At 61.3% G+C, this 20,947-nt stretch overlaps 1 protein-coding gene across 3 annotated transcripts; it reads right to left on the bottom strand.

Moving 5' to 3' along the window:
* Nucleotides 1-4,238: 4,238 nt before the first annotated feature.
* UBE2I (ubiquitin conjugating enzyme E2 I) lies at nucleotides 4,239-20,947 on the bottom strand. Of its 3 annotated transcripts, none has more exons than XM_032268236.1 (7): nucleotides 20,834-20,947; nucleotides 16,311-16,387; nucleotides 16,038-16,121; nucleotides 14,708-14,780; nucleotides 9,851-9,960; nucleotides 9,618-9,697; nucleotides 4,239-6,291 (listed from the first exon to the last, which is right to left on the bottom strand). In XM_032268236.1, exons 2-7 carry the CDS (start codon nucleotides 16,374-16,376, stop codon nucleotides 6,228-6,230), a joined length of 477 nt encoding a protein of 158 aa, XP_032124127.1. In that variant the 5' UTR covers nucleotides 16,377-16,387; nucleotides 20,834-20,947; the 3' UTR covers nucleotides 4,239-6,227. The 3 variants fall into 3 exon arrangements, with proteins under 3 accessions (XP_032124127.1, XP_032124126.1, XP_032124129.1); XM_032268235.1 differs by having other exon boundaries at nucleotides 20,686-20,903; XM_032268238.1 differs by lacking the exon at nucleotides 20,834-20,947 and adding an exon at nucleotides 20,332-20,484.

Genomic DNA, 20,947 nt, shown 5'->3' with positions numbered 1-20,947 from the left:
CTCCCTCTGCCGCAGGGTCCTCGAACCCCCCAGCCCGCGGTCTCCCGCAGGGCTTGTTAAGGCATTGATGGGTCCCGCCCCCAACTCGCTGGTTCCCAAAGTCTGGGCGGGGCCGCGATCTGCACTTTTTCCCTCTTTTGAGACAGTCTCAAAAAAGCTCTCAAAAAAAGCTCTCAACCAGGCTGAAGTGCATTTCAGCTCACTGCAGCCTCGAAGTCTCTGGCTCAAGTGATCCTCCCGCTTTAGCCTCCCCAGTAGCTCCACCCGCCGGCTAATTTTTTTTGCTTGTGGAGATGGGGTGTGTGTGTGGAGGGGTCCCCCTATGTTGCCCAGGCTGGTCTCGAACTCCTGGGCTCAAGGGATCCCCCTTCCCCGGCCTCCTGAGGCGCTGAGATCGCGGATGTGGCCCCGGCGCCCACCCGGCTAGAACCTGCACTTGCCAGCTCCCGCCTGCTGCTGCTGCGGGTCCGGGGACCACACTTGGATTGCTCCGGGCTAAGAACGGCCCTGGACGTCCCAAGGCTCTCGGACTTCCTGAGGATGCAGCGGCCCCTGGATCCCCACCTGCGCTTGGACGGATACAGCTGAACACTCACAGCCCTTTGGGGATATGGGGGTCAGACTTTGGAGTTTTCACCCAAAAGGGCACGTCCCTAATGTTGGGGCTCCTGCCTCATGAGTAGCAGAAAGGCAGGCCTGGGGCCCACCCCAGCTCACGTCCAGAGGCAGGAATGGTGCACTCGGGGGCCGCTGGGGTGGGCTGGGCTGCAAAGGCCAGATGGGCTTCCAGAACACAGCTCCTCAAAGGGAGGGGGCCAGTCAGCCAACAACTGGCTTGGCTTCTGGGTCCCCAGTCACTCACATCCATGCCCTCCCCGCACCTGTCTGCCAAGTGGGGGGGCAGGAGCGCTGGGTGGGCTCTCCAGGAAGCTCCTCCCTGGGCCCTGCCTCAGCCTGACCCAGCACATCCAGGCCGGTTCGGGAGGGCAGGGAGTATGCAGGAAATGCAGGGACTGCCTGGGATGGGGGGTACAGCGGGGAAGCAGGGAGGGGGCTGGGCCCTGAGCCCCAGTCTGCAGCAGCATCCCTCCCAAGGGGCTGGCGGGTCTGGAGCCCGGGTCTGGGAGTGACGCCCTGCCTCTGCAGTCTTGCACCAGGTTCTGCCCACCTGTTGGAACAAACACGGGCCGGTTGCCATGGCGATCACACTGGCTTTGGGTGAAGGGACAGGCTCTGCCGCTGCAGTAAACAGGAAGTTGGGAGGGGCGGCCGCTACTCAGCCCCAAGAGGGCAGCAGCCCTGAGACCGATGCGGCCGTCCGTTGGGGGTGGGAGCACCCTTGGAGACCCCTCTCCACTCTTATAGGTAGGGAGACTGAAGTCCGGAGATGGGAAAGGGCTTTTCCGGGGCCACAGAGGCACAGGCTGAGTCCCAGAACAGCCCTGGGTCTCGGTTTCCCCAGGATAGGATGGTCCCTCGGACTCTCCCCTCCACAGACGTTCAGTGCTCCGGCCCCTTCAGTGACCCAGTTTACCTTTCTGTAGCTTGGGGCTGGAAGCCCATCCTTACATGAGTCCCCTCCCACTAAGAGAGAGGGCAGGAGAGGGGGCCACTCACCCTCCCACCCCTGAGCCCAGGCCTCACTCTGAAGGGGTGCCGCTGGGCTGAGACCAGAGTGCAGACAGCTGCGTTTTCCGGGGACGGTGAGGGGCAGTGCAGATGCAGGAACGGCTCCCTGCGATGTGCTGGGACACAGACCACCTGCCCAGACGGGGTCAGAGCTTGGGGAGACTGTCAGGACACTGGGCTGCTTGTGCAAAGCTGAGAAAAGCCACTTTTCAAGCCTGGTTCTTTTCACATTCTCAGGACTTTGTGCTGGGAAGGGTCTGGCAGGCAGGGAGGGCGGCGTTTTCTGCTCAGGGCCAGGGGAAAAGCAGGCTCTGGGTACACAGGCTCCACAGCTGCTGCAGCACGCAGGTGAGGTCATGGCAGCGCCAGACGCCCACTCCTGTTCCACACTCATGAGCATAGTGCACGGCCCGGTGCTACCGCCCTCTGGTGCCAGCCCTAGGAATTGCAGGCACAGCCTCCCACAAGTCCCCGCCCCCACTCCCCTCTGAGGACCCAAGCAGGGAAAGGAAGGGCCAAGGAGAGCTCATGGGGTCAGCCCAGGGACTCTAGCCAGGGACCCTGCCTGCCGTGGAGCTGCAGGACCCTGAAGACTGCCAGAACCTGTTCCTTGCCCCCACTGCCCCTGGGGTAGAAATGCCTGAGCAAGAGAGGGGCTCTGGGTGGGAGGGCCCCGGCCTGGGTCTGGCCGCACGCCGAGATGCTGGCTCCTGGAGCGCCGTCTCCAGAGCCCACCCCGGCAGCTCTGGGAGGCTTGCTACTGCAACTGCAAAGGTGGAGCCGGCTGGAGGTGACCGCCTGGTGCCACACTGGAGTTCTCTCAGGCCTCCGTGCTACTGCAGCATCTGTGAGGGACCTAGGGTGGGTGGGGGCAGAGAGGTGGGCCCAAGACAGGGTCCCACCAAGACCCCTAACAAAGGCCACTGGTGTGCCAGAGGCCAGCAGGCAGGACAGCCCCTGCTGCAGTGAGGCCTGGATGGCAGGGAGGATGGTGCCCCGTCCCTTGGCCAGGCTTCCCACCAGCCTGAGGGTGGGGGTGTCAGAGGCCTCTTCCCTGAGAGGTGGGCTTCTGTGCTCACTGTAGTTAGGGGCCCGGCAGGGAAAGGCCAGGCCCTCTGCACGCATCATTCTGTGTGGAACTGGCTGTGGGAGGCAACTCCTCCCGGCCTGGAGGCTTCAGTCCCTCCTTAAAGGCACAGCCCAGGCCAGACGTGGTGGCTCATGCCTGTAAATCCCAGCACTCTGAGAGGCCAAGGTGGGCAGATTACCTGAGGTCGGGAGTTGGAGACCAGCCTGATCAACATGGAGAAATGGAGTAAGAACACAAAATTAGCCTGGTGTGGTGGCAGGCACCTGTAATCCCAACTACTTGGGAGGCTGAGACAGGAGAATCTCTTGAATCCGGGAGGCGGAGATTGCAGTGACCTGAGATCTAGCCAGTGCACTGCAGCATGGGTAACGAGCGAAACCTCGTTTCCAAAAAAAAAAAGGCCCTGCCCGCACGACAGAGTGGGAACTTGCCTTCTTCAGTGGAGGGCATCCTGGAGGAAGGGCAGAGGCCCAGGGAAGGAAGAGCCCAGGACGAACACACCCGTGGTTTTCTTGTGCCCATTCCTATTTTTTCCTAAGAGCTGGATAAACTGGCCTCCTGGGAGGTGCGGGAGTCTTTGGGCCAGGCTGGGCCAGAGACAGGCATGGTGGATGGGGCCGTTGCCCCAGCCCCCTCCCGCCCAATGGGCCAAAGCCAGGAACGCCCACCCCAACTGGGCCAACAGCTTCCCTAGACCAGGCAGTGCCTGGGGGTTTCAGGCACCTGCTCGCGTCTCCCGAGCAGGAGCAGGTGCATCAGGACGCCCCGGACCCAGAATCAGGGTAGCCTGGAGATGAATCCCAAACCCAGCCCTCCCGGGCCCCTCCCTGCCAAAGCTGGCTCAGACCAGCTGCAGCCAGTCTGAGTCAGTGCAAGGCCCTCCAAGCTGGCAAATCATTGTCATGGCAACCACAGGGAGCCTTCGGGTCTGGGAAGGTCAGAGGACCTGGGACCAGCAGCCTGGCCAGGAGCCCGCGTTCCTGGGGGGCAGTGGCCAGCATGGTGGCAACGTCTACTAACCTCCTCCAGTCCAGCCAGACCCAAGTCCCAAGGGACCTGAGACAGGGAGGGCAGGTGCGGCCAGCCTGACCCCCAAAGCCAAGGGAGGGCTCCCCCAGCGCCAGCTCAGGCCTGGCTAGCCTGTCTGCAGGGGGCTGGGCTCCCTGCACCTGTGCACCGGCCTCCTATCTGAGGGCTCCAGCCAGCCCTGGATGGGCCCTGTGAGAAGAGCTCTCTGCACACCTGGGGTCCCTGCTCTCCAGGAGGTCCCCTGCCAGGAGCAGCCAGAGCAGCCTCGGGTCCGGGGGGACACCCCTAGACCAGGCCAGGGAGGTGTAGGCACCGAGACCCTGAGGCTGGGACTCACCTTGGCTAGAGGGGCTGTCACCCAAAGGGGCTGACGCTGGGCTGGAGGCAGGACCGGAAAGGAACCCTGGGGGGCACGGCAGCCCTGGCCCACCCCCCACAGCCCCGGGGAGCTGGGGACACGGCAGGAAAGGACACACCCAGCAGGCGGCAGTCTGTGCAAATGCTTTAATTGGTGGATTCTCAGATACAGTGGTTAACCCATTGCCCACAATTCTAATTCCGAGGCATCTCGTGCCGGGAACACACCTTCCCTTCCATTAAACAAATGACCGCGTTTCCGAGCTGTTACAAGATCCACGTCCTCGTGAGGCCGGGGACTGTGGGACTACAGAAGGGGCATTTCCTTAGCTGAGGTCACTACAATCGGCTAGAAACATCCGTTACTTTAGAATACATTAACTATAAAATAGATTGAATTTCCATATATATGAACCGTTTACACGTGTAACTAATCCTAAACGTAGTTCAGTCATACAAAATAAGACATTCTGGGAGTGGGCCACAAATATTCAAAGCGGCTAAATTCCCCAGGTAAGGCCCCCTGTGTTACAAACGCGCCGAGGGCTCAGCGCCCAGGCCCTGCGGAAGCCGGAAAAGCAAACGAGGCACTCACTCGCACCGCAGAGCCGCCAGCGCACTGACTTCTGAAGACCCGGAGGGCGCCGGGCTCCCCATCCCAGGCCCTGGGCCGCCCTCCCTTGCCCTCTCTGCACCCACCCCACCCCCTTGGGACCCAGCTCCAGCCCCCGGGGTGTGCCAGGGCAGCAGGGCCAGCTCCAGCCCCGGAGCTCAAAATGAGACCGAGGAGGCCCAAGCTCGCTAGGACGGGGAGACCGGGTGGGGCCTGGAGGGCCGGGCCGCATCCCCCAGGCCTTCCCATCTCTGTCCATTGCACCTTCCTGCTGCGTGGCGACCCAGCCAGGCCACTTCCTACGGTGGCTCAGCACCAGCTCAGGCAGCCGCACGAGGCCCAGCTGGCCCAGCCTTTGCAGAGGGCTCAGCGCCAGGGCTGCTTCTGAGGGGCACGGCCTCCCTGGGAGACCACTCAGGCGGCATCAGGACAGAGAATTCCAGACACAGGCTGCCCAGGGCCCTCTAGCTGGCGCTAAGGGTCAGGGAAGCCCTGGAGGGGCCAGGCCGTGGGCTCCGCTGGAGGACACACCCTGCATTTGCTGGGGTGGTAGAAAAGCTGCCTCCCGAGGGCGTGAGGAACAGACACCCGAGGTGGTGCCCGTGACCCAGCCACTGAGGAGGGGTAGCCCCATCAGCAGGCTGCCTTGAAAGCAGTCCTCATGCAGCCTCAGCCCTGGTCTGGCCCTGGCCCTGTGGCCCCCAAGACGGCTGGGACCAGGGCACACCTGCCAGGGTCTCTCCGGCCAGAAGCTCTGGGGTGGGGAGAAACCTCAGCAGCACTCTGCACAGTCCTATTTACAAAGATCCAGGGCAACATGGGGCCACGCAGCCTGGGCGCCTCGGCAGCAGATGGGAGAGCCGGGTCCTGGCCCCGGGGGGTGGAGGGGCTGCGGTCGGGAGGGGAGGGCCGGGCTCTCGGGGGCCACCTCCTCACACTTTCAATGACGATAATGCAACCAAAACCTTTATATAAACAGTTTATTTACTCTAAACAGCAACACAGACAAAACGCCATATAAACACAAAGGAAGTGACGCAGAACGGAGAGGCGGCTGACCTGGGATCTGAGGCTTGAAAGCAACACAGCCCAGGCCCTAGAGGAGCGGCGGAGGGAGGGCGCATTTCCAGACAGCCAGCCGGGGCCCGGTGGAGCTCTGCACGGTGAGAAGCATGCTTGCCTCCGAGAGCGAGGGCTCGCTCCTGGGGACTTACCCAAGTATAAAAGTTTATCATTTTACAGCAGTTGAAATACTGACATCAATATTAAAATAAAAGCAAGTTTTACATAACAATCAAAATACAAAAGACTGAAGGAAGAGACCCTGTATGAAAAACGGGCAACTGAGCGAATCGAGACTGCGGACCGCGGCGGCAATGGAAGATGGCGCCCGCCCAACCCCCCCCAGGCGACTAGTCATTGTACGGAGCAACTTTAGATTTGCAAAAGTGTTGTAAACAAGTTCCTGCCAAACCAATCCCTTCCTTTCTGGAGGCCGCAGGCCGCGGCTTATGAGGGCGCGAACTTCTTGGCTTGTGCTCGGACCCTCTTCTCGTACTCCACTCTGTTTTGGCTGAGGAGGTCAAAGAGAAGAGGCAGTTAGGAGCGGCACCCGGCCTGCACACTGCCCCAGGGCCGGCTCGGGGGACGGGGCCTCCTGGGTGCGTCAAAGTGACAGAAGCAGGGAGGCCTGCGTGGCGGGAGCCCAGGCTGGCGCTGACGAGGCCGAGACCAGCCTGTGGTCTGAGGGGGGTGGACGGGCAGGGAGGAGAGGAACAGCGCTGGGCGGATATGGCGTCGGAGTGGAGGGCACAGACCCCACGTGGCTTGCGCCACCAGGGTGCCTCCGCCATCATCACCAGCGCCCACAGTCTGATCCTAACTAGCCATCAGCAGCTTCCCTTTTTCTAAGTCTAGGAACAGTGCTAATAAATTAAAAACACTGATTAGTTGCCATTGTTAGTTCCCAGAAATAGAAACTAAGTTCTGGAGAGCTCTTCCAGGAGGCTCTCAGCCTGGGGTAAGGTGTGTGAAGGCAGGCCTGGCCCAGAAGGGGCTGTACCCGAGCTGGGCGGTACAGGGACATTGGGGAACAGGACCAGGGCTGGGCGGAGGGAGGCTCGGCCTGGGAAAGCTGCCCAGGAGGGCAAATGGCACACACTGCCTGGGTAAAACAGGTCCGTGGGAGGGTGGCCAAGGCTTTGCCTGGGGGCTGATGGGCTGCAGGGGCAGCTTGACCTTGAGGACCACGGGAACACCACGACACTTACGGAGGTGGCTCCTGGCAGTGTCACCAGGACTGGAGGTGGTCTGAGACCCTGACCTGAGCCAGACATGGTGCAGAGTGAAGACCAGCAGCCCAGGATGGCACCAGGGTGGGTACAATTCCCACCCAGGCCAAGGGCCTGGACAGCACCCTAGACCACCAGGTGGCCCCAGGGCAGAAACAGCTCAGCTGGGTGGACACGGAAGCAACCAGAGGCAGTGGCCACACTTTCCAGCCCTGCCTTTACCAAGCAGGGGCCCCACGAAGAGGCACCTGCCAGGACAGGAACATGGCCCAAGGCCACCAGGAAACCCAGGAAAGAGGATCTGAAACCCGCAAACAAGCTGCACAAAGGGTGCTTTTCCAGCGGATGTTTGTAGGAGAAAGAACGCTTGTTGATGTGAACACAAGTGTAGAGGGCAGCCCAGCAGGCCCAGGCCCAGGAGACACTGGCAGCGTCCCACGGGGGATGACAGCCCCGCCAGCCCGGAGCCATAGCCCAGCTCTGGAGGCGGTTGGCAAATACGGCGCAGGCCAGACGTGGCTCACGCTCACACAGTGCTGGCGACAGCAAACCAGCTGAGGGCCAGACAGGAAAACGTTTGCTTTTTCATTTTTTTGAGATAGGGTCTTGCTTTGTTGCCCGGGCTGGAGTTAGGTGGTGCAGTCTTGGCTAACTGCAGGGCCAACCTCCTGGGCTCAAGCAATCCTCCCACCTCAGCTTCCAAAGTGGCTGGGACCACAGGCGTGCACCACCACCATGCCCAGCTCAGTCTGTTTTTGAGAGGAGGCCTTCCCACGTTGCCCAGGCTGGTCTCCAACTCCTGGGCTCAGGCAATTCTCCCATGGCGGACCACCAAAGTGTTGTGATTACAGCTGTGAGCCACCACACCTGGCAAATTTTTAAACTTTTTATAGAGATGGGGTCTCACTATGGTGCCCAGTCCGGTCTTAAACACCTAGGTTCAAGCGATCAACCTGCCTTGGCCTCCCAAAGTGACAGGATTACAGGCGTGAGCCACACACTTGGCCTAGGAAACATTTTCTGACCAGCGACGGTGGCTCACGCCTGTAATCCCAGCACTTTGGGAGGTAAGGAGACGGACCACCTGAGGTGGAGTTCCAGACCAGCCTGACCAACATGGAGAAACCCTGTCACTACTAAAAATACAAAAAATTAGCTGGGCGTGGCAGGCCATGCCTGTAACCCCAGCTTCTCAGGAGGCTGAGGCAGGAGACTCGCTTGAACCCGGGAGGCAGAGGTTGCGGTGAGCCGAGATTGCACCATTGCAAAACAAACGAACAAACCAACAAACAAACAAACAAAAAAAGCCCGGCGTGGTGGTACATGCCGGTAGTCCCAGCTACTCGGGAGGCTGAGGCAGGAGAATGGCTTGAACCTGGGACACAGAGGCTGCAGTGAGTGAAGATCGCACCACTGCACTCCAGCCTGAGCAGTAAGAGCAAAACTTAGCATAAAAAAAAAACACCCAATTTTCTGCCTCAAGGGCCATGTGGACACCCGTGAGGACTGTGGCTTCCTGCCCGAGGGAATGCGTTTCACGGAACTCCTAGTGCACAGCAGGCCAGCACACAAACCCGTCACGTCACGTCCCATCAGCCAGTTCCAGCAATGGCTCAGCTGACAGAGCGGCTGTGGGGCGTGCAGGGGAGTCAGGCTGAGGCTGGGGTGACTGCTGTGACACTTGCTCCCTGCCTGGGGCCTCTCTGCCACCCTCAGCCACCAGGGAGGGCACCCTGCAGACATTGGGGCTGGGCCTGAGTCCAGGGAGAAACGCATCTCTCCAGAACCAGAGGCCTTCCCTCAGGACCTGTGCAGGCCGGGCTTAGGGCAGCCGGGACCCCTTGGCCTCCCCGTTCTGACCAGGAGACACCCCTGGAAGGAGCGGGCCTCCAACCCCATGGTTTCAGGGATGTGTGGACATGTGCTGACAGGGGGCTGGGTTTCTTAGTGCTGCAGTGGGAGTCAGAGCCCCCAACCCATCTCCTTGCGGACCTGGCCAGAGCAGCTGCAGAGGTGGCCCGAGGGCTGGGGACAGGACAGGCAGGGTATGGCCTCTGCTCAGGCAGGCTCCTCCCGGCCGTCCCCAGCACTGTCTGGCTGTCGCCTGCGTTGACTCACACCAGGCCCTCGGTGCGGATGGTGCCCCAGGACCAGGGGGACCCTTCTAGCCGCAGCAGCACCTCACAGGGACAGGGTGGAGCCGGTGCCCGTGTGGCATGCCCTGCGGGGCTGGCCTCACACACAGGAGGCAAGTGTGGTGGGGACGGGACAAGCAGCAGGGGGGCGTGGGGGGCCGAGCCCATGGACAGGCACCTCAGCATGGCCTCCGCCACTGCCCACACCCAGGAGCCTTTCCTCCTAGCTGGCCACGACTCACTGGGGCTGTGGTCCAAGACTGCCTCTGTCACCTGGCCTGCTCCCATGCCCACCGCAGACCCTGTGTACAACAGTGCCTGCTGCCCACAGGGCTTATGCCCCCAACCTTCGCCCTGGAGGCGCAGACCCTGGCTGTCTCTAGTGTGAGCCTATGTACCCGCTCCCCTCCAGATAGGCAGCCTCAGCGGGGATGCAGGGAGCTCCCGCCAGCGGCACCAGGGCTGCTACCTACCAGTAAATCGTGTAGGCCTCTGCTTGAGCTGGGTCTTGGATATTTGGTTCATTTAGAAGTTCCTGTATTCCTAATAGGATCTGTACCAGAGACAAAAACACAAGACAAGGGTGTGAGCAGTCTGAAAGGGAGACCCCTGAGACTGGGCTTCAGCCACAGAACGACTGCAGACCCGCCCGTCTCGGGGGGGAGACTGAGCAGCCCTGGCGTGCAGGCGGCGGCCCCGTCCGTACCTGTTTGATTGTGATGGCTGGCCTCCAGTCCTTGTCCTCCTCTAAGATGGACAGGCACACTGTCCCCGAAGGGTACACATTTGGGTGAAATAACGGTGGTTCAAATTTACCTGGAGAACGAGGAAGAAAGGAAGCGCTTTTTGGAGGCAAGCACTGTCCAGAATCACCCTCCTCCCAACACTGGGGCACCGGGTTCCCAGCCAGGTATTTGGCCAAGAACTTTTCTTTTCTTTCTTTGTTTCTTTTTTTTAAGATGGGGTTTCACCATGTTGGTCAGGCTGGTCTTGAACTCCCAACCTCAGGTGATCCGCCCGCCTTGGCCTCCAAAGTGCTTGGATTACAGGCGTGAGCCACCACGCCCAGCCTGGCCAAAAACTTTAAAAAAAAAAAAAGGAACCGTGGCCACAAGGAGATGAGAAAGAAACATCCACCTCTGCACCCAGGAAATAGGGCCTGGGGGACACGGCCGCGGGCCAGAGACGAAGCTGTGTCTCTCCCGGGATGGAACTCTGGACACAGCCAGACAGACAGACAGGGAACAGCAACCCCAGGTCCTTCCCAGCTGCGCCAGACTCAGGGGAGACCGGAGGAGCTGCAGGAGGCTTCCAGGTAAACAGCCAGGCCCTTCCAGAGTCAGCAGCTTCGACCCAGACCCCTGCTTCCACAACACACAGGCTTCTGGACCCTGTGTTACTTCTTACTTTGAAAAAGCAGAAAAGTCTGCCACCGTTAGCCCCGTCTGGGACCACCTTTGACCAGGGCCTTCTCCCACTTCTCTCAATGCTATGTACTGACACACAGCGCAGCAAGCTAGCGGAATTACCAAAAAGACAATGCCCACGAACACCCGCGTCTCTGCAACACTTGCTCCTACCGACCGCTGTGCCTGCCCCCAATCCCAACGCCAGCATCGCGGGCAGCTTCCTGGACTTCAGGTACCACGGAGAAGCGCAGGACACGCTCCTTGGGGAATGCAGCGAGGGCGCCACCGCGGACCGCCCCACACTGCGAACCATCCCACGCCGCAGGAGCCCATGGGCGACACCAGCAGCTGCATGGCGGTCCTGAGTGCGAGCCCTGGCGCGGCGCGCGGTGCTGTGTAGAGCGGGATCACGGTGTCCGTCCTCAGCCCTGCTGCCTCCAGGCTCATGCAGGCCACGTCGCCGGCGGATTTTAGCCACTGGGTGAGGTGCACGGCGGCCACTCCCGTGGTTCCATACTGCACCTCCTGGTGACCGCTGAGTGGAGCCCCTTCCAGCCCCGGCTGCTTCCTGGCGACTGACTCAGAGAAGGTCCTGAAATGACACATCTCACAGGGTTCTTCTCCTGCTCTGGGCTCAACTTTTTGCTTTTTTTTTTTTGAGAGTCGCCCAGGCTGGAATGCAATGGCACGATCTTGGCTCACTGCAACCTCTGCCTTCCGGGTTCACGTGATTCTTCCCGCCTCAGCCTCCCGAGTAGCTGGGATTACAGACGCCCGCCACCACGCCCGGCTAATTTTTGTATTCTTGTAGAGATGGGGTTTCACCATGTTGGTCAGGCTGGTCTTGAAGTCCTGACTTCAGGTGATCCGCCCATCTTAGCCTCCCAAAGCACTGGCATTACAGGTGTGAGCCACTGCACCTGGCCCGACTCTTATCTTCTAAGGGAATCTTGTGGCAAACTCAATTGCCTGATTTCAATTTAATTTGATTTCTCAATCTCATTTCTCCTGCCAATCACAACTTACCCACAGAAAGGCACACAGGCGCTGGCTACCAGCACCACCAGGCCCTCGGAAGGGGGAAGCTGCTCCCTGCTTCCTCATGCCAGCCAGCCTGGCTGCCCCTGTGCTTCGCAGAAGGAACAGAAGAGGAGCGCTCTCCCGCCTAGACTGTCCGCCAGGTGTCACGTGGCCTCTTCATTCTTCCCCACCTGTCATCCTAGGACGTCCGGGCTGTGGCAAAGGGGCCTGACACGGGCACCCATCTGTGCCTTTGGTGGACACACGCATGCGTTTCTGTGAATCGTGGCTGACTAGAGTGAACAGCCAGGCCCTACAGCAGGCATGAGCTCAGCTTCCACAGGCGTGACAGGCGGCGTTCCACGGGAAACCTCCAGAGCCATCGTGCTCTCCAGGGGCGGTGGAGGGCTCCTGTGGCCCTGCGCCCTGGCTCTGCCTGCTCCTGTGCCGTACGGCAGCTCCCTCTGGGGAGGCTTCCACTCTGTGCAAAGCCAGGTATCCCGGCCTATGTCTGCCGCCGGGAAGAGGCCTCTCCTGCGAGGAACACGCTGGACCTCATGGCTGTCTGCCTTCGTACTGATTTCTAGGAGCCGTGGGTAGGGCTGAGACACGTACATCCGCTACGGAGTGCCTCCGGCCGTCTTTAGGATAAAGAGACGTTCTTGGTTTCAATGCAGTCAACTCCAGTGTCCCCAGCCAGCACCCCCAGAGCGTCCCCGGTGAAGGAAGCCCTGCCTGCACAGAGCTCAGGAAGACGCCCTCCTGGGTCTCCTCTCCATGCTGTTGTCTGAGCACCAAGGTCCACCTGGAAGCTGTTTCTCTGTGGCAGGAGGGAGGCAGGGCTCGTTTCTCCTACCAGGATAGCCCTCCGGACCGGTCCTGTCACAGACCAAGCTGCCACATGCGTGGCCTCTGGCCTCCTCGCTGGGACTGCCCATCTTCTCCGCAGTCCCGCAGTCTCCGTCACCGTGTCCTGAGGGAGGTCTGGCGGGGTGCGTGTGCACCCACTGAGCCTCAGCCTGGCTCTTGCCACCCTTACCGAGAATCCAAGGCCCTGGCACCTTCACACACACAGTGGGTGCCACAGTCGCCACCGAGACGGGCACCACATGGGATATGCGGACTGCCTGGACGAGAATGGCCGTCTGCACCTCGTGTCTCCCTCCACGCGCAGGGAGCCCCGCTACGGCTCAGGCCTGCCTTCCCCTGCAATATGCTAGTTGGTAGTACAGAAGTCTCCAACCAATCTTTTGTTCATTCCAACCCATTTCATGCTACTGTAAACGGCACAGTTTTAAAACCTTGCTTATTGAAATTGCATAAAGCAGATTTGTGTAACTCAATTTCGATCTTATTTCATTTATTTTTTGAGACAGTCTCACTCCATCGCCCAGGCTGGAGTGCAATGGTGCAATCTTGGCTCGCCACCACCTTTGCCTCTGGGTTCAAGCGATTCTCCTGCCTCAGACTCCTGAGTAGCTGGGACTACAGGTGCGCGCCACCACACCTGGCTAATTTTTGAAATTTTTTTTTTTTTCCTCTGAGACGGAGTTTCGCTCTTGTTACCCAGGCTGGAATGCAATGGCGTGATCTCGGCTCACCGCAACCTCCACCTCCTGGGTTCAGGCAATTCTCCTGCCTCAGCCTCCTGAATAGCTGGGATTACAGGCACGTGCCACCATGCCCAGCTAATGTTTTGTATTTTTAGTAGAGACAGGGTTTCACCATGTTGACCAGGATGGTCTCGATCTCTTGACCTCGTGATCCACCCACCTCGGCCTCCCAAAGTACTGGGATTACAGGCTTGAGCCACTGCGCCCGGCCTATTTTATTTTATTTATTTTTTTTTTTTTGAGACAGTCTCACTCTGTCACGTGGCACGATCTTGGCTCACTGCAACCTCCACCTCTCAGATTCAAGGGATTCTCCTGCCTCAGCCTTCCTAGCAGCTGAGACCACAGACGCGTGCCACCACACCTGCTAATTACTATATGTCTTTTTTTTTTTTTTTTTTTCAGTAGAGACGGGATTCTACCATGTTGTCCAGGCTGGTCTTGACCTGAGGTGATCCGCCCACCTCGGCCTCCCAAAGTGCTGGGGTTCTGAGTGCGAGCCACCTCAGCTCCTACACTGCAGCCTAGGGGCGCACGGCCTGTCTGCGGGCCTGGCCTTCCTCCCTACCTCTTCCACTGTGACTTCTTGCCTTGCTGCAGCTGTGTTTGATTGGAATTCCAATAGAAAGTTGAATACAATCAATGAACACAACTATTCTGTCTCATTTTTAGATTTTTCTTAATTAAAAGAAACCATTTTAAGTAATACCTGGCCACGGAGAAAAACAAAATCAAACAGCAAAGGAGAGTCCAAAATGAAGCAGTCTCGGCCACGGTGGTCCGTGAGTCGTCCCCAGGTTCCTCTGGAGGGTGCCACGGTGGAGAACGCTGTGTGCCTTGACTGACAATCGCAGGGAAGCTTTTACACAACTCTGGCCTCACCGTGGCCAGGCGCTCCCTAGGTGCTGGGTGCGTTAACGTGTGGAACTCACTGGACAGGACCTGCCGAGTGCCAGCTACGGGAGGGCAGGGACGCGGCGGCCCTCTTCTCCCTCTCCTGAGCTCTGCTGCACTGGCTGAGGTCATCAGCTTAGATGTGGGCAGGACCTGGGGCCGCAGCCTTTCTTCCCACGCCTGCTCTCTGTCACCTGCTCTACGGCTGCACACGCAGCCACAGTGGGGACCACACGGCAAGAGCAGTAAGAGGGCGGACCGACGGAAATCCTCAGGGCGAGACTGTGCACGCCAGTCCTGCACGTCCGTCCATCCAGGGCTGGGTCTTGACCAAGTCCTCTGTCTTCATCACCAACAACCACTGAGGCTCCAGGCACTCCCAGTCCAGGAGCTCGGCCTGGCTGTCACAGACCCTCCATGCACAGGACTCTGGAGCTTCCCAGCCCATTAGCCAGGATGAGACTAAGCCTACTGTGTGCACCGCCCAGCCCCGGAGCCAGGATCAGGGGTCGAAGCCGACCTCCAGGTCTGTGATCTCCCTCCCGGCTCCGCGCAAACCACCCGGCCCAGAGCGCCATGGCCACAGCCAGGGGTGCCTTCCAGGGCACTGAATGACGAGCTACTTACATTTCGGTGGTGAAGATGGATAGTCATCTTTGAAAAGCATCCGCAGTTTAAACAAGCCTCCTTCCCACGGAGTCTGCAGGGAAATAAACCATGGTGAGATGGGCTGCTCGCCTGCCGCAGGGTGGCCCAGGAGGAAGGGGCTCGCTTCTAGGGCACAACCCCCAGGACACCAGGGGCCAGAGGCCCAACAGAGGCGGCTCCTAAACCAGCCTGAAGCTCGAACAGCCTCACCAAGGCGGCTGTCAGGACCTCTGCCGTGCTCAGAGAGTGAGTCGGAAAGGCCCTCCTGGAAAGGAGTGGAGGCGGGAGGTGGGAGGCGGGGGCCGGGCTTGGGGGGGGATTAGCGCCGCATACTGGGGCTGGCACGAGGGCACCAAGAGCACACCTTGCCCTCACCCCAGGGGTGTGCCCAAGCACCCACCCTGTCCCGCCTGGATGAGGCGCCTCTGCCACCCCACAACCCCACACCACCTTCTGCCTTCCGCGGCGCCGTGCACCAGCCTCGCCCTAATGTGAGGGGCAAGGACGTTCTCAGCAGAGCCTTGGACAAATAACAAACCCAAGCCACACTATGTCTCGGGCAAAGCAGAGTCCTGAGGGGACTGCTCAGTTCAGGGGGCCAGAGCTGCTTTGAGTTTCACAGTGAAACACAGAGGGGTGCCCGGGCCGGAGGGAACGAGGCCTTAGGCAGGACCAGAACCTCAGGGATCTCTCTGCTTCCTTCAGAATTAACAGGCATGAACTGTACATGCATCCCAGCCTGCAATCCCCGGCCAGGTGCTTCACGTGCGCCGGCTAAAGAGGACAGGCACATGGGCTGCCCTTCCTGCCAGGGACACACAGGGGTCCCTAAGCAGGCCGCCCAGGCAGACGCCGCCAGTCCCGGGGGGGGTCTCGAGGAGGTGGCTTTACGCAGGGCTGGCTCCCCCGCCAAACCCATCTCCTGAGAGCGGAGCCACACCCCGAAGGACACAACAGCGCCCCTCCTGCCTCGGCCTGCTCTCAACCTCGCCCATGCAGCTCTGTGCAGAGCCCCCTCCCTGCTGCCACAGCTCAGCTTTGTGCCCGGCCAGGTGCCAGCCTGCTTCCTTCTCAACCGGAACTGCCCTGGGAGGGGATCACAGCTGTCAAACCTTGCCAGTCCCACCTTCTGCGTTCACGTCCCGATGGGGCGGGGGCCAGGACAGAGCTGGGATTTGACCTGTTGACCGCAGCCTGTGACAAGGACAGCTGTCACGGACGGCAAGGATCTGAGTGGAGTTTCCCCATGGTGCTGCCACACGCATCTGCTGGGCCCGGCCAGGCAGGAGGCCGGCAGCACGCCTCTTACCCCTTTCTTTCCTGGAATGGCGCACTCCCAGTTCATGAGGTTCATCGTGCCATCGGGATTTTTTGTTGGGACAGCCACGAAACCCTGAGAGAAAACAACCACAAAAGCACATCAGCGCAGTAGCATCTCATTTCACCAAAATCACCGAGAACCCGCCTGCAAGTCCCAGCGGCCCGGCACAGCACGTGACCGGCTCCCTCCCGGCAGGGACAAGACAATGTCACGCAGGCAGACCGCCCAGCGTGCTGCACGCGGACACGGAGCTCTCCTTACAAACGGGTGGTCTTTTCTCCACGCTTTCCTCTCCTGGGCGAGTCTGCTGAGGGCGATCCCCGACATGTTCAGAGTCCCTGCAACACAGGAGGCAGAGCAGGCGGTCAGGAGAGGCCCGGGCTCCTCTGCCCATCACGCGCACACCGGCCTGTCAGGCCTGCTCCCAACACGCGCTGGCCCAGCCCAGCAGGACTCTTCTGCAAGCCACTGTCCGACCCTGGGGTCCATCCAGGAGGCCCTGTGAGCAGCTCCCAGATCACCCGCGGGGGTGGGGGGCAGGTAAGATCCCTTCCCTGTGGCCACCCCCACCATGCCCCCATCAGTGGGACACGGTGTGGCCTCCGCTCCATGGGGACGAAACACACAGTCAGAGGCTAGGTGGTAGCTGCCACCCTGTAGTGGCTGGCATGGCTGGGTCCCCAGGTGTGTGTGGGGTACTGGGTTCCTGCCTTAGCATCAGGCGCTCAAAACTGAGACACACGCCCGGCCAGTGGACACCTGTTATTCTTGAAGACAGGATGGAACAAGCACCACGGGACAGAGGCTCAGACTTGCTGAGGGAGGCGCCCCCGCAGGGCCACCCTTCCCAGACCCTGCAGCCATGACCACATCCCTGTGGCTTCAGCGGACAGCCGGGTCCTGCGGGGCAGAGCAGGAGCACGGCGTAGGGGACCAGATCCCCGGTAAGAGGAAGCGGCGCGCAGGCCAGATTCCAGGTCCACACATCTGGAGGGACCTTAGGGGCTGGGAACCTTCGCCTTACGGGTCTAGGCGGGAGCCTGCTGGGCCACACTGTTGCCGCAGGAGGGCTGCGGGTCCAGGGAGATGCTCCTGGCGCTGAGGACACTGGCGGGCAGGGCCAGCAGCCTCAACACCACCTCAACTGTCACCCTTCCAGTGGCCACCTTTACTCAACAAAAAACAACACTCTGTTTACAAAACTTGCTGGAGAATAGAAACCTAAGTGTGTGCTGGTCATCAAAGTCCACGGGAACGCTGAAGCTGCCCCCAAGTCTGGTATTTCAACACCAAAGGGGGCACCTATGAGGAGCTAGGGACTCCGCCAGGCCTTCCACACTGCAGGGGGGCCGTCCCGACTACGACATGGGCTGTCGTAGAATGGGCACAAGGGCCCTGGTGACCTGGATGGCGTCCGCACCCGTGGAGGCCCACGCACCTTACACACCTCACAGCCGCAGGAAGGGCCAGGCCGGCACTGCACCGGGGCCACAGCCGCAGCAGCCCCACCTGGCAGTCATCAGGGAGGTGAGGCCCAGGCCCCAGCAGACCCACTGAGGAAGGAGCTCCGAGGCCTGCACTCAGGTTTTGGGCAGCACGATGACTTTCCCTGAGTCAGCAAAGTAGAGGTGTGGGGGCTGGGGTCTAAGAAGCCCAGGCAGGTCCAGCGTTGCCAGAGCACCAGAGTTCCAGAAGTGGGGCGGGGCTGCTAGAGCTGCGTGCCCTGCAGGGGGATTTGGTTCATTTTCACCAAACACGGATTCTCATGGTAGTCCGAGAAAAAGCAGACAGAGGAACCTGGGTCCTCCAGTCAGCAGTTGCTGGTGTCACCATGACAGGGTGACAGGGCCACCGGGCCCTGGCCTCCAGATCCACAACTACCTCTAAGACTGGCAGCCTGGGCTGGAGGCGGCCACGGACTGGGCCCCACCGGGATGTCCTTCCCCACATCCTCCTCACCGAGATGCAGAGGGCCCACAGGCCACCTGCCCTCCTGAGCGCCTGGCCTTCCCCACGCCCTCCTCTAAGTCGGGAGAAAGTGGGGAAGGACACAGCTGGGCCGAGCTGGGGACAGGCGGGGTATGAGCCCCGAGCAGGCTGGAGTGCCCGCCAACCATGGCTTCAAGGTTCTCTCTGCACTGGCTGGGGTCTGAAACCCCACGTTTCTCCGCCTTCCCCTTCCAGTGGCTCTTCCGCATGGAGCAGCCCAGCTCCACCTTGGTGCCGGCAGACTGGGGACTCGGGCTTTTGCTTCCCCAGCCCCAGGGAGGACTCTCTGAGTGGCTGCAACCTGTGCCCGGTGCAGTGCAAAGCAGCCTGGCGAGTGGCCGTTTCACGGAGGTGCCAGCTCCCAGGTGCCCATGGTCTGAGCGGGGCCAGGCATCAGACAGGCCTCTGAAGCCCTAGACCAGCGCTCCAGACACTGAAGGACCATGGGCACCAATGCTCACAGCCAGGCAAGGCCAGGCCATGGAGAGGCCGGTGGGCCTGGGACTCTGCCACAGGTGGCCCTCCTGCTGAGGACTGGACAGGGCTGCCCAGAGCCCAGCACCCAGCTATTGCCGCCTCAGGTGTGAGAAGTCGTGAGGGGTGGTCCTGCCAGACCTCCTGCCAAGGCCTGGCTGCTGCTGCTGCTGTGCCCCCAGCCCCAAAGCACTCGGCACCAGGGGGTGGTCGTACAGGACACACTACCATCAGGGCACGGAGCCACAGGTGTACACCCACCCCATCCTAGGCAGAACCCAGGCCTGGCCTCCAAGATCCCTGCTCCCCCTCCTGCTGGCCTGCCTACCGGAGAAAGTGAGCAATCTGTTACAATGTAATCACAACACAGACCCAGCATTCAAAATCCCACTGAAAACTGAATCCACCCTCCCCAACTAACATGTAGACACTTAGTGAACAGCCAGGAGTCACTAAACGCTTCAAAGCAGGAAACTTTTATGCTACAAAGACAAAAACAACGCTCTTCTGTCAGCGCCAGGCGAGGCCCAGACACCGGCAGCAACGGGACCTCTGGGCCAGGCACTCCAGGAGCTGCCTGAAAGTCTGCCGCCTGCCCTCCCACAGGGCACATGCACAGGGCTGAGCTTGAGCATGTCCGATCACCACCTGGCAACTTCCTGGCTGAGGGTGAGCAAAGCGCTCGCCTCCCACAGCTCCACCGCACTCATCACCAGAACAGGTGGGCGCCACGACAGGCTGGCACCTGAAGCACTCAAAGGTCCTCCTGCACCCAAACGCACACTCTCCCAGGCCCGGGAAAGTATTCCTTTCTGCATGACCCGAGCACCTGCAGTCGGGAGATGCTCACCTGGCCGCACCTGATGTCTGACCCAGACCCCCAGGCTGTTTCCGCAGCAAGATCCCAAACCCTGGGACGCCACACAAGCGCACACCCGCAATCACCCAACGGCTTAGGGAAGGGACCTCTGCGTGAGCCATCAGGGCAAACCGAGGATCCGTCCCGTCTTATCCTAGCTAGGTTCTCCACGTTTCTTTAAGAGCAAGAAACAGGTGCTGTAGGTCCTACAAAGAAAACAAACAAAACCCCCAAAGACAGGCACTCTGCAGAGAAACTAAGGTGACTCCCAGTTATACAAACCAAACCACTTCGTTCTGCGCTCCACGCGTGACTACAGGCCACGACCACAAGCCCAGCTCATCGCTCCCGTACCTGCCTCCTACGCCCCCAACTACCAGAGCCAACCACTACTCGGCTGGTCCAAAGCGAGCCCCGAGACAGAACAAAACTCCCTCCGGCGAGGCGCTCACGTCCCGGGCCCCGGCCGGCGCCAGCGGAGCATCTTCAGAGGCGCGAGAAAACTTGGACGTGTTTTGGTTTGCAGGCCCCGACACCCGCCCGCTCCCGGCCCCCACCCCCGCGAGTCAGCGATGTTGCAATCCTCGCCGTCCGCGGGGCGACCGTGACCCCGGAAGCCGCTCGCCGCGCAGGAGGAAGGCGCGGCCTCGCGGGGCCCCGGCTGCAGGTGGCTGCCCCGGCCCCGCGCCAGGCGCACCTCGAGGGCGAAGTGGGGGAGCCCCGGCCCCGAAGGCCTGCGGCGAACCGGGCGCTCGGGCCACAGCCCCGCGGCGCCAGCAGCGCGGGCCGGGCCGGCGTCGGGCGCGGGGCCTCTCGGGCTCTCCGGGAAGCTCGGCCGCGACGCGGGGCCCGGCTCGGCGGGGCGGGGCGCGGGGCAGCCGGGGCCCGGGCCCGACAGCGGTGGAGGCCTCGGCCCGACCCCTGCCCCGCGGCCCCGGCCCGGCCCCCGCCCGCGCTCACCTCGGGCGGCCGCGGCCCCGGCGAGCGTCGCGGACAGGCGGAGGACCGAGCGGGGCGGCGGCGGCGGCGCTTCTCTTTGTCTCGGGACTTCCCTCCGGAGCCCGCTCCGCGCGCAGCCCGAGCAGCTCCGAGGACCCTGGAGCGGGCGGGGCGCGCGGGGCGGGGCCTGGCGCGGGGCTGCCCTCCGCACGCCTGCCTCGCGCGCCGCCAACGCCGTCCCGCCCCGAGTGCTGCCCGCGCCACCACGCGCCCCCCGCCACCCGCGCCCCGCCGCCGCGCGCCCGCGACCCGGGTCCGCCCCAGGAGTCCGGTCGGGGGGCGACTTTCCAGTCAGGCGGCGCCCTGGACACCTACACCCTTAAAGGAGCCGCGTCCCCGATGTGAGGGAGCGTCTGCAAACTCGCCTTCGGGGCGCCCGCGTCCACCCGAGGACACGCCGGCGAGCAGCGGGTGCAAAAAGAGGCCAAGAATTCCAAAAGCTCCCCGGATACCCGGCGATCACCTGTCCAGGAACAGGTCCCGGAGGTTTCCTTGGGGTCAGGGCCTGGAGTCGGGGGGCAAAGACCACTGAGGCCTAAGGATCCCCTGAAGCGTCGCAGGACGGTGACGCTCCCGC

Source organism: Sapajus apella, unplaced genomic scaffold, assembly GCF_009761245.1.
Source record: "Sapajus apella isolate SASKATOON/1434 unplaced genomic scaffold, GSC_monkey_1.0 scaffold175, whole genome shotgun sequence".
Classification (NCBI taxonomy): Eukaryota; Metazoa; Chordata; class Mammalia; order Primates; family Cebidae; genus Sapajus; species Sapajus apella.
This window is presented reverse-complemented; position numbering and strand designations above follow the sequence as displayed.

Excerpts from the sequence above, each read along its gene's own strand:
- UBE2I (XM_032268236.1), bottom strand. The coding sequence starts at position 16,376 with ATGTCGGGGATCGCCCTCAGCAGACTCGCCCAGGAGAGGAAAGCGTGG. Across the intron at positions 14,781-16,037 it reads CCATTCCAGGAAAGAAAGGG|ACTCCGTGGGAAGGAGGCTT; the intron begins GTAAGAGGCGTG and ends ATTTCCCTGCAG. Across the intron at positions 9,961-14,707 it reads TCCATCTTCACCACCGAAAT|GTAAATTTGAACCACCGTTA; the intron begins GTAAGTAGCTCG and ends CTCGTTCTCCAG.